General features: G+C 42.3%; 1 protein-coding gene across 1 annotated transcript; it reads right to left on the bottom strand.

Moving 5' to 3' along the window:
• Positions 1–416: 416 nt before the first annotated feature.
• On the bottom strand, positions 417–11218 carry LOC131994174 (uncharacterized). Its single transcript, XM_059360641.1, has 3 exons — positions 11157–11218; positions 10763–10971; positions 417–1178 (listed from the first exon to the last, which is right to left on the bottom strand). Exon 3 carries the CDS (start codon positions 1169–1171, stop codon positions 548–550), a length of 624 nt encoding a protein of 207 aa, XP_059216624.1. The 5' UTR covers positions 1172–1178; positions 10763–10971; positions 11157–11218; the 3' UTR covers positions 417–547.
• Positions 11219–11763: the final 545 nt, after the last annotated feature.

Genomic DNA, 11763 nt, shown 5'->3' with positions numbered 1-11763 from the left:
AGTCCCCAGATCTTTTTATATGACAGTGGACAGGAGTGGGGGTTTTCCAGTTAGACGTGAAGCGGGGTTAGAGCGGCTGTTGCTTTGAGAAAAGAGAGGCGGTGACGTCACTGGCGGAATTCCCTCAGTCGATGCTGTGTGGACTGTAATAATATGCGATGAACTAGTCTTATTATTCCTCATAGAGCGAGGAATAATAAGTTAGATGACGAGAAGGTAAACCCAATGAAAAAGAGTTAGAAAAAAAAATAACGCAATGGTAAAGTTCGGGTATGGATATAGAGACACTAGTTTTATTATGAGAGAAAGAGTAGAGATGTGTTGCTCACCTTGCTGCGGTTGTAGAAGAAGTGGAGAGTTCATTAGTAAAAGAATTGCAGATAAGCTTAAGTAATAAAAATGGCTTAAGCTTAGAAATTCACAATATATACACTTAGTGCTAATAGATATTTTCTTACGTGCTACAAATTCATTTACAATTCACAATTTGACTTCATATACTTCGACTTATTCTACGATAGATTGTACTTAAATTAAAGGGACAAATTCAAATTTGTCCATGGCGCCGGCCTTGCGCTTGCGCAAGATTTGGTGAAGCGCATAACACTGTTGCCAACGACTTGATGGCTTCAGATAAAATTAAGTAGTTGGGTTGTGGAGTTAGTGGGCGCTCTTTGTTGGACTTTTGGGTCTTCAATTTTCGTTGGTGCTTGGGTGGTTGTTGTTGGTGGCTTCTTTGACCCTTTGGTTTATTGTGCCTTTTGGCTCGCCTTTGTTGTTCTTGTTGTTGGCCAGCCGAAGCTGAGTGCTGACGTTGGCCAAGGCGTGATTTGGCTGTGGCATTGGACTGTGCTGCTGGATTTCTTTGGGGCCGAGATGAAGTTGGTTGGTTAGATGAGTGCGACTTGGAGGCGGCGTTGGAGCTTTTTGACTTCAGTACAAGTTTTCGTGGGTGCAGCATTGTATGATGCTGAAACCCACATTTTCGGCACGTATCCGTCGACTGACACTCTACTACAGAATGGCTTTTTGCCAGACAATTTCGACAGTAACGGTGTTGTCGAACGGCGGCTCTCCTGTCTTCTACAGTCATCAGTATAAATTGTGGGCAGAACCTGAGGGCATGACGTTTTTTGCAAAGCATGCACTTGTATAACTCTTGGGCATTCATATTTGACCTGAAAGAAGACAGATGTTAATGATTTGGTAATGCAATCAACAAGTGACATAGAGCCTATGAGAACGAGATAAGATGAGTGATAAGATGGTTTAGCAAACACAATGATGCATCGAGATAGTATTATACTAGGATTTCTATTGGGGTTGGTTGAGCAAAGGTAAGTGGCATAATTTAACAATCGGTCGCGTAATGACTCCCGATGCAATTCTTACGTCGGCTACCCTAATGTTCTTGTCCGAACCATTGTGAGTCTTGGCCACTCTTCCTAATCGCCATTCGCTAGGCGGTAGTAGATCATCCATTACGACCACAAGATCGCCGACCCTTATGTTGGGTGAAGTGGTTTTCCATTTATATCGCTTCTGTAGCGTCCTCAGATATTCTTCCTTCCATCGTATAGCAAACTGGTGATGGATTGCCTTAAGCTTCAACCACCTATTCACCAGGGAAATGTCATCAGCACTAGGCTCGGGAAATGCCATGATTGGAGCACCTTTCAAAAAGTGTCCGGGTGTTAGGGCTGTGAGATCATTAGGATCCTCAGAGATAGCGGAGATGGGCCGTGAGTTTAGAACTCCTTCAATTCGAGCAAGGACGGTCGAAAACTGCTCGAAGGTAAACAAATGAGCACCAGCTACTCTTTTGAAATGGTGCTTGAAAGATTTAACAGCCGACTCCCAAAGGCCACCCATATGTGGAGCATGAGGGGGTATGAACTGCCACTCGAAACCCTGTGTAGCATATTTTTCCGCAATGTCGCTTGCCGCCACCTGAATAAAACTTCTAAATTCTCTAAGCATTTTGCGACTGGCCCCTACGAAATTTCTCCCATTATCAGACACTACCTTTCTAGGTAGGCCTCGCCTCCCAAGGAAACGAGAGAATGCGGCTTCAAATGCTGCTGTGGAGAGCTCGGACCATGGCTCTAAATGTACGGCCTTGGTAGCGAAGCACACGAAAATGCTCACATAGCCTTTCAGGAGAGGGGATCGGCGCAGGGATGAAACCTTAATTTCAAAAGGTCCTGCAAAATCTATACCAGTCACGTGAAATGCTGGTGTAATAGTGCATCTGTCAGGGGGGAGCGGAGCCATTATTTGGACGCACGGTCTCTTCATAAAAATGATGCAAGTCTTGCATTTATGAATGATGTTCTTCACTCTCGGCTTGAGTCGTGAGACGTAAAACTCTGTTTGAATCATACGACACATGAGAATGCACTCACCGTGGGCGAGAAACTCGTGCAAATGGAGCAAATATAAATGGCAAAGGCGAGAGTTCCCCGGCAGTATGATGGGAAATCGTTCGTTGTAGGGTAAAGAACAGGCCGCGAGTCGGCCATTAACGCGTAGGACTTTGTCCCGATCTAAGAAGGGGTTCAGACATTGTAGTGAACTTTTGTTGGACAATTCCTCAGCCCTACTAACCTGCTTGTATTCCTCAGGGTACCATTTCATCTGGGCTAACCTTATTAAACGGGATTTGGTGTGCCTTACCTCATCTTGGGTAAGAATGGGAGAGGAGTTTCTTGTGTCACCTCTAGATCTACCAAGGCAGTTATGGTAGAATCTGAATATGTAGGAGACTACCCTCAGTGCTCGCGGGTACGAAGAGAATCTGAGCAAGAGGTCTGAGTCTTCTACTGTCTCGTGTATAACTTGGATATCCAGGCGTTTCCCTATTTCCGGGGAAACCAAAGGGTTCCTGTTCGGCCATTCTGACGGTGGGTTCGTCAGCCAATTCGGGCCATGAAACCACAATGAGTTACAGGTGAGGTCCTGCGGCCTACAACCTCTTGTGCCGAGGTCCGCTGGATTGTCATGAGTAGGGACATGCCGCCATGTCCCCCCTGGAAGAAGGTCATGAATTCTGGACGTCCGATTTGCCACGTACGTTTCCCATGTCCATGGTGGTTTTGTTAACCAACCAAGGACAATGGATGAGTCCGTCCAGAGAGTTATGCCACTAATGTCTAGATCGAAAGTGCATAATACAAAATTGACAAGCTTTGCGAGGAGGTACGCTCCGTTGAGCTCTAGACGTGGCAGGCACACAGGCTTCAGTGGGGCTACTTTGCTCTTTGCGACGAGCAAATTCGAGAAAACAACCGAGTTGGAGGTTTGACACCGAATGTACAAGCATGCGCACATTGCTGCTTGAGACGCGTCAGAGAACCCGTGAAGCTCCACGGTATCAGAGGGATGATACTGTAGCCATCTAGGTATGGAAATCGCCCCGATGTGATTCAAATCATTCACTAGAGAATTCCACTTCAGCAGGGTATCTGAGCCGAGTTCGTCATCCCAATCCAGCCCTTCTAGCCAAAGTTGCTGTATCAGTATCTTCGACCTGATCACTACAGGGGCAACCCATCCTGCAGGGTCAAACAATTGCGCGACGGCAGAGAGGACCTTGCGTTTGCTCATGGGCTGGTCTGTCGGTAAAGGGCCGAGGGTATAACTAAACGAATCAGTGAGCGCGTTCCACCTGATACCAAGTGTCTTGGTAGTGCTTGATTCATCGAAGCGTAGGAAATCAGAGTCATACAGACTCTCCGGTGGGAGATGCGCGAGCAACTGTGGATCGTTCGCAGTCAACTTGACGAGAGAAAACCCCGCTTGCTTAAGAACTGATCTCAAGTCCTCTTGCGCCCGAATGGTGTCCTCTATAGAGAAGCCGCCGGACAAAATGTCATCGACATATGTCTCTTTCCTCAATGCTTTCGCGACATTGGGAAATTCGTTCTCAGAGTCAGAGGCAAGTTGTAAGAGGGTGCGAATCGCCAAAAACGGTGCGCAATTCAGGCCGAAGGTAACTGTTTTCAGTTCAAAATCTCTCACCGGTCCCTTAGGATCCGGTCTGAAAAGTATTCGCTGATATGCTCTATCGATAGGATGTAGCCATATCTGCCTATACATCTTTTGAATGTCCCCACAGAACACATATCGGTATCTACGCCAGCTGAGGATCACAGATGTCAAATCGGTTTGTAGTGTAGGCCCAGTGTGGAGGACATCGTTCAGAGAGTAACCCGATTTGCTCTTGCGAGATGCGTTGAACACGACTCTCACTTTCGTGGACTTGTGCTCTGGTCGGACAACTGCGTGGTGAGGGAGATAAAAGGAATTGTATTTTCCACCGCAGTTAATCTCCTGAGACGAGGTCTCCTGAGCATGTTCGAGAGAAATATATTCGTTTAACACTGAATTGTACTCGGTGTTTAGCTCGGGATCATCAGAGAGCTTTGTCTCCATCCGATTGTACTGAGCTAGCGCTAGAAAACGGGATGAGCCAAGAGATAGGGCGTCGGAGAATTCTGCTTTGAAAGGCAGTCTCACGACGTATCTACCATCCGGGGATCTGGACGTAGTTTTACAGTAGAACTCTTCACAAAACTGATCTTCTTTGCAAAGAGGGGGAGCCATAGGTACCTCTTCTTGCTCCCAGAATTTTCTTAGAAGTTCGCTTATTTTCACATCTTCGGATTCAACCACGTTTGTGGAAAATGAGAAAATTCTCTCAGTTTGCATTGGACCGCTCAATACCCAGCCAAAAACTGTATTGTATGCTGAGGTATCGCCACATATATTCTTCCTGATACCTTCAATATTTATGAATCGTTCCGAATCATTGCCTAAAATCAGGTCAATTTGAGCGGATTTATTGAAATTTGGATCGGCCAGATCTAGCTCCTCCAACTCTGAGGGATTTGAGATTTCGAACGATACGGACGGAAGCCATTTTGTCATTTTAGGCAATACTATTGCCGAGACTGAAAAGCGGACATCGTATTTCTCCGCAACAATGACTAGTTGGCATTCTTTATTCGACGTCTGAGTCTGTTCGCCAATTCCAAAAATCTCAAAATGCGCTTTAGAAGTGGGAATTTGCAAGCGCTTCTGAATTCTCTGTGTTATAAAGGTCCGTTGAGACCCGGGATCAATAAGAGCTCTTAGCGTAAATAACTCCCCTTGATGTTCAACACGAACTAGAGCTGTTCGTAACAAAATCATGTCGTTGTTGGCCGAAAAATTGGCCTGAACCTGTGAGGATCGCCTTACGGCTGAAGTTGAGGGAGCTTCATTATGAGACGTGTTTCTTAAATTTATGCCAGAAGATTTTATTTGACCCTTGTCATCCTCGTGACCAGAATGGATTGTATTATCCTCAGTTTTTTCTTCTGGCTTACCTCTTAGATGAAGCAGAGAGTGATGTGGCTTATGACAAATGATGCAAGTGTTCACGCTCTTGCAATTTGTCTTGAGATGAGATGAGGAGAGGAGTTTATGCACAATTTGTGTTTGTATGCAAAATCTATGCGTTGCTGTGCAGTATATTTCCGAAACTGTCCACAACTCCTTATTGTGTGGTCGGAACTGCACAGGGGCAAGAAGAGCTTAGCTTTTCTTGCGAGTGATAAGTTTGAATCTTACCACTGCTTTGAGACGGGAGCGAACTTCTGGTCTTTGTGGCTTTTATGCTCGAGAGCCGTTCCACGATTTCATACCTGTTGATGAGAAATTCATCGAGCTGATTCCAGGTAGGAAGATCGCGATGAGATCTGAGGGATTGTTCCCACAGAGCCAGCGTTTCATCTGGCAACTTGGTCGAAACCAAGTATAGCAGTATGGGATCCCAGCTTTCTACATTGACGTCAAGAGTCTTGAGAGTGCAGAGACAATCATTCACGGTGGATTGAATTTTGTGAATTGCCTCACTGTTCTCCACAGAAGCTGAAGGAATGTTGAAGAGAATCTTTAACTGATTATCTACTAAGACTCGCTTGTTCTCATAGCGAGCCTTTAGAGCACTCCAAGCGAGCTCGAAGTTTTCGTCGCAAAGAGTGTATCTTTTGACTATGGCGCCGGCCGCACCCCTAGTCTTGTTCCGCAAATGATACAATTTCTGAGCTCTTGTCAATTTCGGATGGTTGACGTAAACCGCCGTGAACATGTCACGGAATGACGGCCATTCTTCGTAACCTCCTTTAAATACCTCTGTATCACATGGCGGGACTTTGATGTAACTGTTGGCAACATCTTGAGAAGAGTGGTTAACCGAAGGCTGGGGAATGTAAGCGGGAATAAGGCTATGTCTCGCGTTTTGGCGAGAATTTCCACCTGACATTCTTAGAATATCTAGGATTTGGGACCTCGCCGTGTAATAGGCCTCGGAGCTAGCATTGAAATTAATTCTAGCATTCTCCCGGAAGTCTTTGGTATAGACATTCCTTGGAGCTAGCATGAGACCTTCATAGGTAGCCTGCAGTCGTTGCCACCGATTCTCGAGATCTTCCAATTTCACTTCCAATACCGAATCAGTTTGATCCTGAATGTCACTCTGTTCAAACTGAGTGCAAAAGTTGATCAAATGGTCACAATCGAAAAGAAACTTGTCATGGCTCGACGAAGTTTTGATTGCGGAAGCGGAATTCGATAAAGGATTAGATACTGAAGGCTGTGACGCCAAGTCTGCCGTTGCGTTTTCCAAGCTCATCATGTACTGATTCCGTAAAATAAAGTGAACGAGGGCAAAGGGAGCGAGTAAGCGTACAACACAGTGTACGATGAGAAAGTGGGTGAGTAAGCGAAGAGTCTGAAAATTCCGGTCTGAAAACAAACCTAGCGTAGCAGAATTATTTGGTAGAATTATTTGGTAAAAAGTCGTAAGAAATTCCGTTTGCCTCTGGAAACACAGGGAGATAGAAACAATTTTGATTTGCGATTGAATTGAGTGCAAGCGTAAAGCTCCGATGAATAGTCAAAATTGTTCCGCTAACAAGGGAGGTGACAATATTCTGAATAATTAAAGTAGCGGGTCTTGCATCATATGCCAAATATGATTAAAAATTCAGAATCTTTGCGGGCGTCTAAAGGGTAGTCTTAGACTCAAAGCGACAATACCAAAGGCAAAATTTCAGAGTCAACCCAAATAATTCACAGTGAGGGACTGAAATCTCCGACATGAGCGTAATAGGATGGACCAGTGGTGTCTGAAAATTAAATTTCTATTGAATGCACCAAACTTGTGAAACGCGGTCCAATAGAGCAACCCCTACTGTATAGGAAAGTGCATTAAGAGACTTGGGCAATTAGGGTATTCAATAATTCACAACACCTGCAGATGGTAGTTGTTGAAATTTACTTGGAGTTGGTTTCTTGATCATATGTGTATATCAATTTCCAAAAATTGTAAAAACACATACGCTATTATAACCCCAAAAATTTCTTCAAATATCTCTGTTTAATTCATAAAAAAATTTTTAACTTGTTAAACAAGTTCACACAAAGGCTGAAAATCAGGTAAACAATACGTATATGATTTGTAATGAAAAGGGTTAGTTAATATATATATTGACTCTGTTAGTATGTAAACTATTCCTGCTTATCAATTCAGATTACATATGAATTGAAAGGTAAATCTCCACGAATGCACTGCCGCTGTATTTATCCAACATTTATTTATTTATTTTTTATCTTTTTTTTCCGAGTGTATGTCTGCTGGCGTTATATGAACACCACTGTTCTTCTACTCCCAAACTTCTATTCTATTTCTATGGACGGGTTGGTTTTCCGTCAACTTACATAAGCGCGGAAATTTTTTCAGAAAAACATGAATCCCACAACATATTACCAACCCCCTAGTCTGGCAACACCGCGTATTTGGTGGTTTGTTTTGATCCTCATATGACCACTTCTAGTGAGAGCGAACCAACCTGCCTACATATGTACGTGTGTGTATCAGGTGGCTGAACGCGTGGGCTCTGCCTGTTGAGCAGCGACAGAGTCAATGCGTAGGGAGTAAGCAGCACGGACGAGACCCCTTGAACAAACATACACTCATACTTGCCAATAACAAAGCTTAAGCGGAGAATGGCGTTTATGTTTTTTTCACTTTGTTTATTTACGCTTTATGTCTTCAGTTTAATTTTCTCTTTTTTTCGTAACCCAGTTGCTTTGATAGGTTCGTGGTTGTTTTTTCTTTTTATACCCTCCACCATAAGATGGGGGGTATACTAATTTCGTCATTCTGTTTGTAACTACTCGAAATATTCGTCTGAGACCCCATAAAGTATATATATTCTTGATCGTCGTGAAATTTTATGTCGATCTAGCCATGTCCGTCCGTCTGTCCGTCCGTCCGTCTGTCCGTCCGTCCGTCCGTCCGTCCGTCCGTCCGTCCGTCTGTCTGTCGAAAGCACGCTAACTTCCGAAGGAGTAAAGCTAGCCGCTTGAAATTTTGCACAAATACTTCTTATTAGTGTAGGTCGGTTGGTATTGTAAATGGGCCATATCGGTCCATGTTTTGATATAGCTGCCATATAAACCGATCTTGGGTCTTGACTTCTTGAGCCTCTAGAGTGCGCAATTCTTATCCGATTGGGATGAAATTTTGCACGACGTGTTTTGTTATGACATCCAACAACTGTGCTAAGTATGGTTCAAATCCGTTTATAACCTGATATAGCTGCCATATAAACCGATCTTGGGTCTTGACTTCTTGAGCCTCTAGAGGGCGCAATTCTTATCCGATTGGAATGAAATTTTGCACGACGTGTTTTGTTATGATATCCAACAACTGTGCCAAGTATGGCTCAAATCGGTTTATAACCTGATATAGCTGCCATATAAACCGATCTTGGGTCTTGACTTCTTGAGCCTCTAGAGTGCGCAATTCTTATCCGATTGGAATGAAATTTTGCACGACGTGTTTTGTTATTATATTCAACAACTGTGCCAAGTATGGTTCAAATCGGTCCATAACCTTATATAGCTGCCATATAAACCGATCTTGGGTCTTGACTTCTTGAGCCTCTATAGTGCGCAATTATTATCCGATTGGAATGAAATTTTGCACGACGTGTTTTGTTATGATATCCAACAACTGTGCCAGGTATGGTTCAAATCGGTCCATAACCTTATATAGCTGTCATATAAACCGATCTTGGGTCTTGACTTCTTGAGCCTCTAGAGGGCGCAATTCTTATCCAATTTGAATGAATATTGGCACGTAGTATTTTGTTATGATATCCAACAACTGTGCCAAATATGGTTCAAATCGGTTTATAACCTGATATAGCTGTCATATAAACCGATCTGGGGACTTGACTTCTTAAGCTTTTAGAGGGCGCAATTCTTATCCGATTTGCCTGAAATTCTGTACGACGTATTTTCTCTTGACCATTAACATAAGTGTTTATTTTGGTCTGAATCGGTCTATAGCCCGATACAGCTCCCATATAAATCGATCTCTCTATTTTACTTCTTGAACCCACAAAGAGCGCAATTCTTATTCGAATTGGCTGACAATTTACACAGGTCTCCAACATAAATATAATTTAATCGTGGTCCAAACCGGACCATATCTTGATATCGCTCTAATAGCAGAGCAAATCTTTTCTTATATCCTTTTTTTTGCCTAAGAAGAGATGCCGGGAAAAGAGCTCGACAAATGCGATCCATGGTGGAGGGTATATAAGATTCGGCCCGGCCGAACTTAGCACGCTTTTACTTGTTTTTGTTTACGTTTGTCGCAGGTGGATGATGGTGATTATACTTGAAATGTAAATGGAGATAGAATCGTGCAATAATGTACGTTTTTTTTTGTGAGGGAGCCGTGCAATAAAAACTATAGTGCTGTGATTTAGAATTAGTGTTTCAATAAGTGCGATATTATTTTTTTTACACTTCTTTTAAATTTTGCCCTTTGTTTTCCTTTTAATTATTTCATTTCCATTTAGCTTCAAATCTATTTAAATGTAATAAATTCTTCTTCTTGTAAGTGTGTGTCTGTCTGTCTGAGTGCTTCTTCTTTTCCTTTGCTCTTCATTCGTGGTTGGCATTGGCCTTTCCTGTTGCAGTTTAGTTATTTGTTCTCTTCTCAATACCAATCTAATGAGAGAGCTAACATTAATCTCCGTTCCCTTATACACTGTACGAAACGATCGTTGAACTTTGTGTTGTATATAGAACCGCCTATGTATTACCGAATCTTATGTTTTTGGTATAAATTATGTACTTTTTCTTGTAATCATAATCCGTTATGTAGACTTTAAACGACTTTCATTTGACTTTAACGGGATTTATGGCAACGAACAAAATAACACTACTTTTAAGCAATTTTCAGAGACGGGTAAAAATATGTTTTGAATAACGTTATTTTCAGCACTTTTCACCGTGTCCAACACATGAGGACAGACAGAAACAACACTTCTTTGCACTTTTAGCACTTTCCTCTCACAATTGACGATTCTATCTTTTTATGTATATAGACATAGGCATTTACATACACACTTTTTGAGAAAAATAGAGACGAGCTGATAATCTTCGCAGTATGACAAATTTTATCTCTTTTTTAAGGGATTTTACGTAGAATTTCCCCTGTTTCACTCCGCATTTAAAAATGCGTTTTTTAATTTTCACATGCGATTTTGACCTTTTGTAAATTTTCTGTGTGGCACTAACTCCTTTATTCTTTCTCTTTTTTTTTTTTTTTGAGTGTGTATGTAATGTATGCTGCCTTTTTATGTCTTTTTGTTTTGTTTGACTTGACTTCTTAGACAACTTATGTGGTTTCACTTACCGAAACAATGACACACATCTACGTATGCTAGACACTGCAGATGGGATTTACCTCAATTGATGGTTAACTCAGTGAACGGTTTCGAAGGACCATGGACAGGAGTGGGGGTTTTCCAGTTAGACGTGAAGCGGGGTTAGAGCGGCTGTTGCTTTGAGAAAAGAGAGGCGGTGACGTCACTGGCGGAATTCCCTCAGTCGATGCTGTGTGGACTGTAATAATATGCGATGAACTAGTCTTATTATTCCTCATAGAGCGAGGAATAATAAGTTAGATGACGAGAAGGTAAACCCAATGAAAAAGAGTTAGAAAAAAAATAACGCAATGGTAAAGTTCGGGTATGGATATAGAGACACTAGTTTTATTATGAGAGAAAGAGTAGAGATGTGTTGCTCACCTTGCTGCGGTTGTAGAAGAAGTGGGGAGTTCATTAGTAAAAGAATTGCAGATAAGCTTAAGTACTAAAAATGGCTTAAGATTAGAAATTCACAATATATACAATATATACTTTGGGGGCTCAAGAAGTAAAATAGAGAGACCGATTTATATGGGAGCTGTATCGGGCTATAGACCGATTCAGACCGTAATAATATGTTGAAGGTCATGAGAAATCCGTCGTACAAAATTTCAGGCAAATCGGGTAATAATTGCGACCTCTAGAGGCTCAAGAAGTCAAGATCCCAGATCGTTTTATATGGCAGCTATATCAGGTTATGAACCGATTTGAACTTTATTTGACACAGTTGTTGAAAGTAAGAATAAAATATTTCATGAAAATTTTTAAACAAATCGGATAGGAATGGCGCCCTCTAGAAGCTCAAGAAGTCAAGTCCCTAGATCTGTTTATATGACAGCTATATCAAGTTATGAACCGATTTGAACCATACTTCTCACAGTTATTGGATATCATAACAAAACACGTCTTGAAAAATTAATTCCAATCGGATAAGAATTGCGCACTCTAGAGTCTCAAGAAGTCAAGACCCAAGATCGGTTTATATGGC

Source organism: Stomoxys calcitrans, chromosome 1 (assembly GCF_963082655.1).
Source record: "Stomoxys calcitrans chromosome 1, idStoCalc2.1, whole genome shotgun sequence".
NCBI lineage: Eukaryota > Metazoa > Arthropoda > Insecta > Diptera > Muscidae > Stomoxys > Stomoxys calcitrans.
This window is presented reverse-complemented; position numbering and strand designations above follow the sequence as displayed.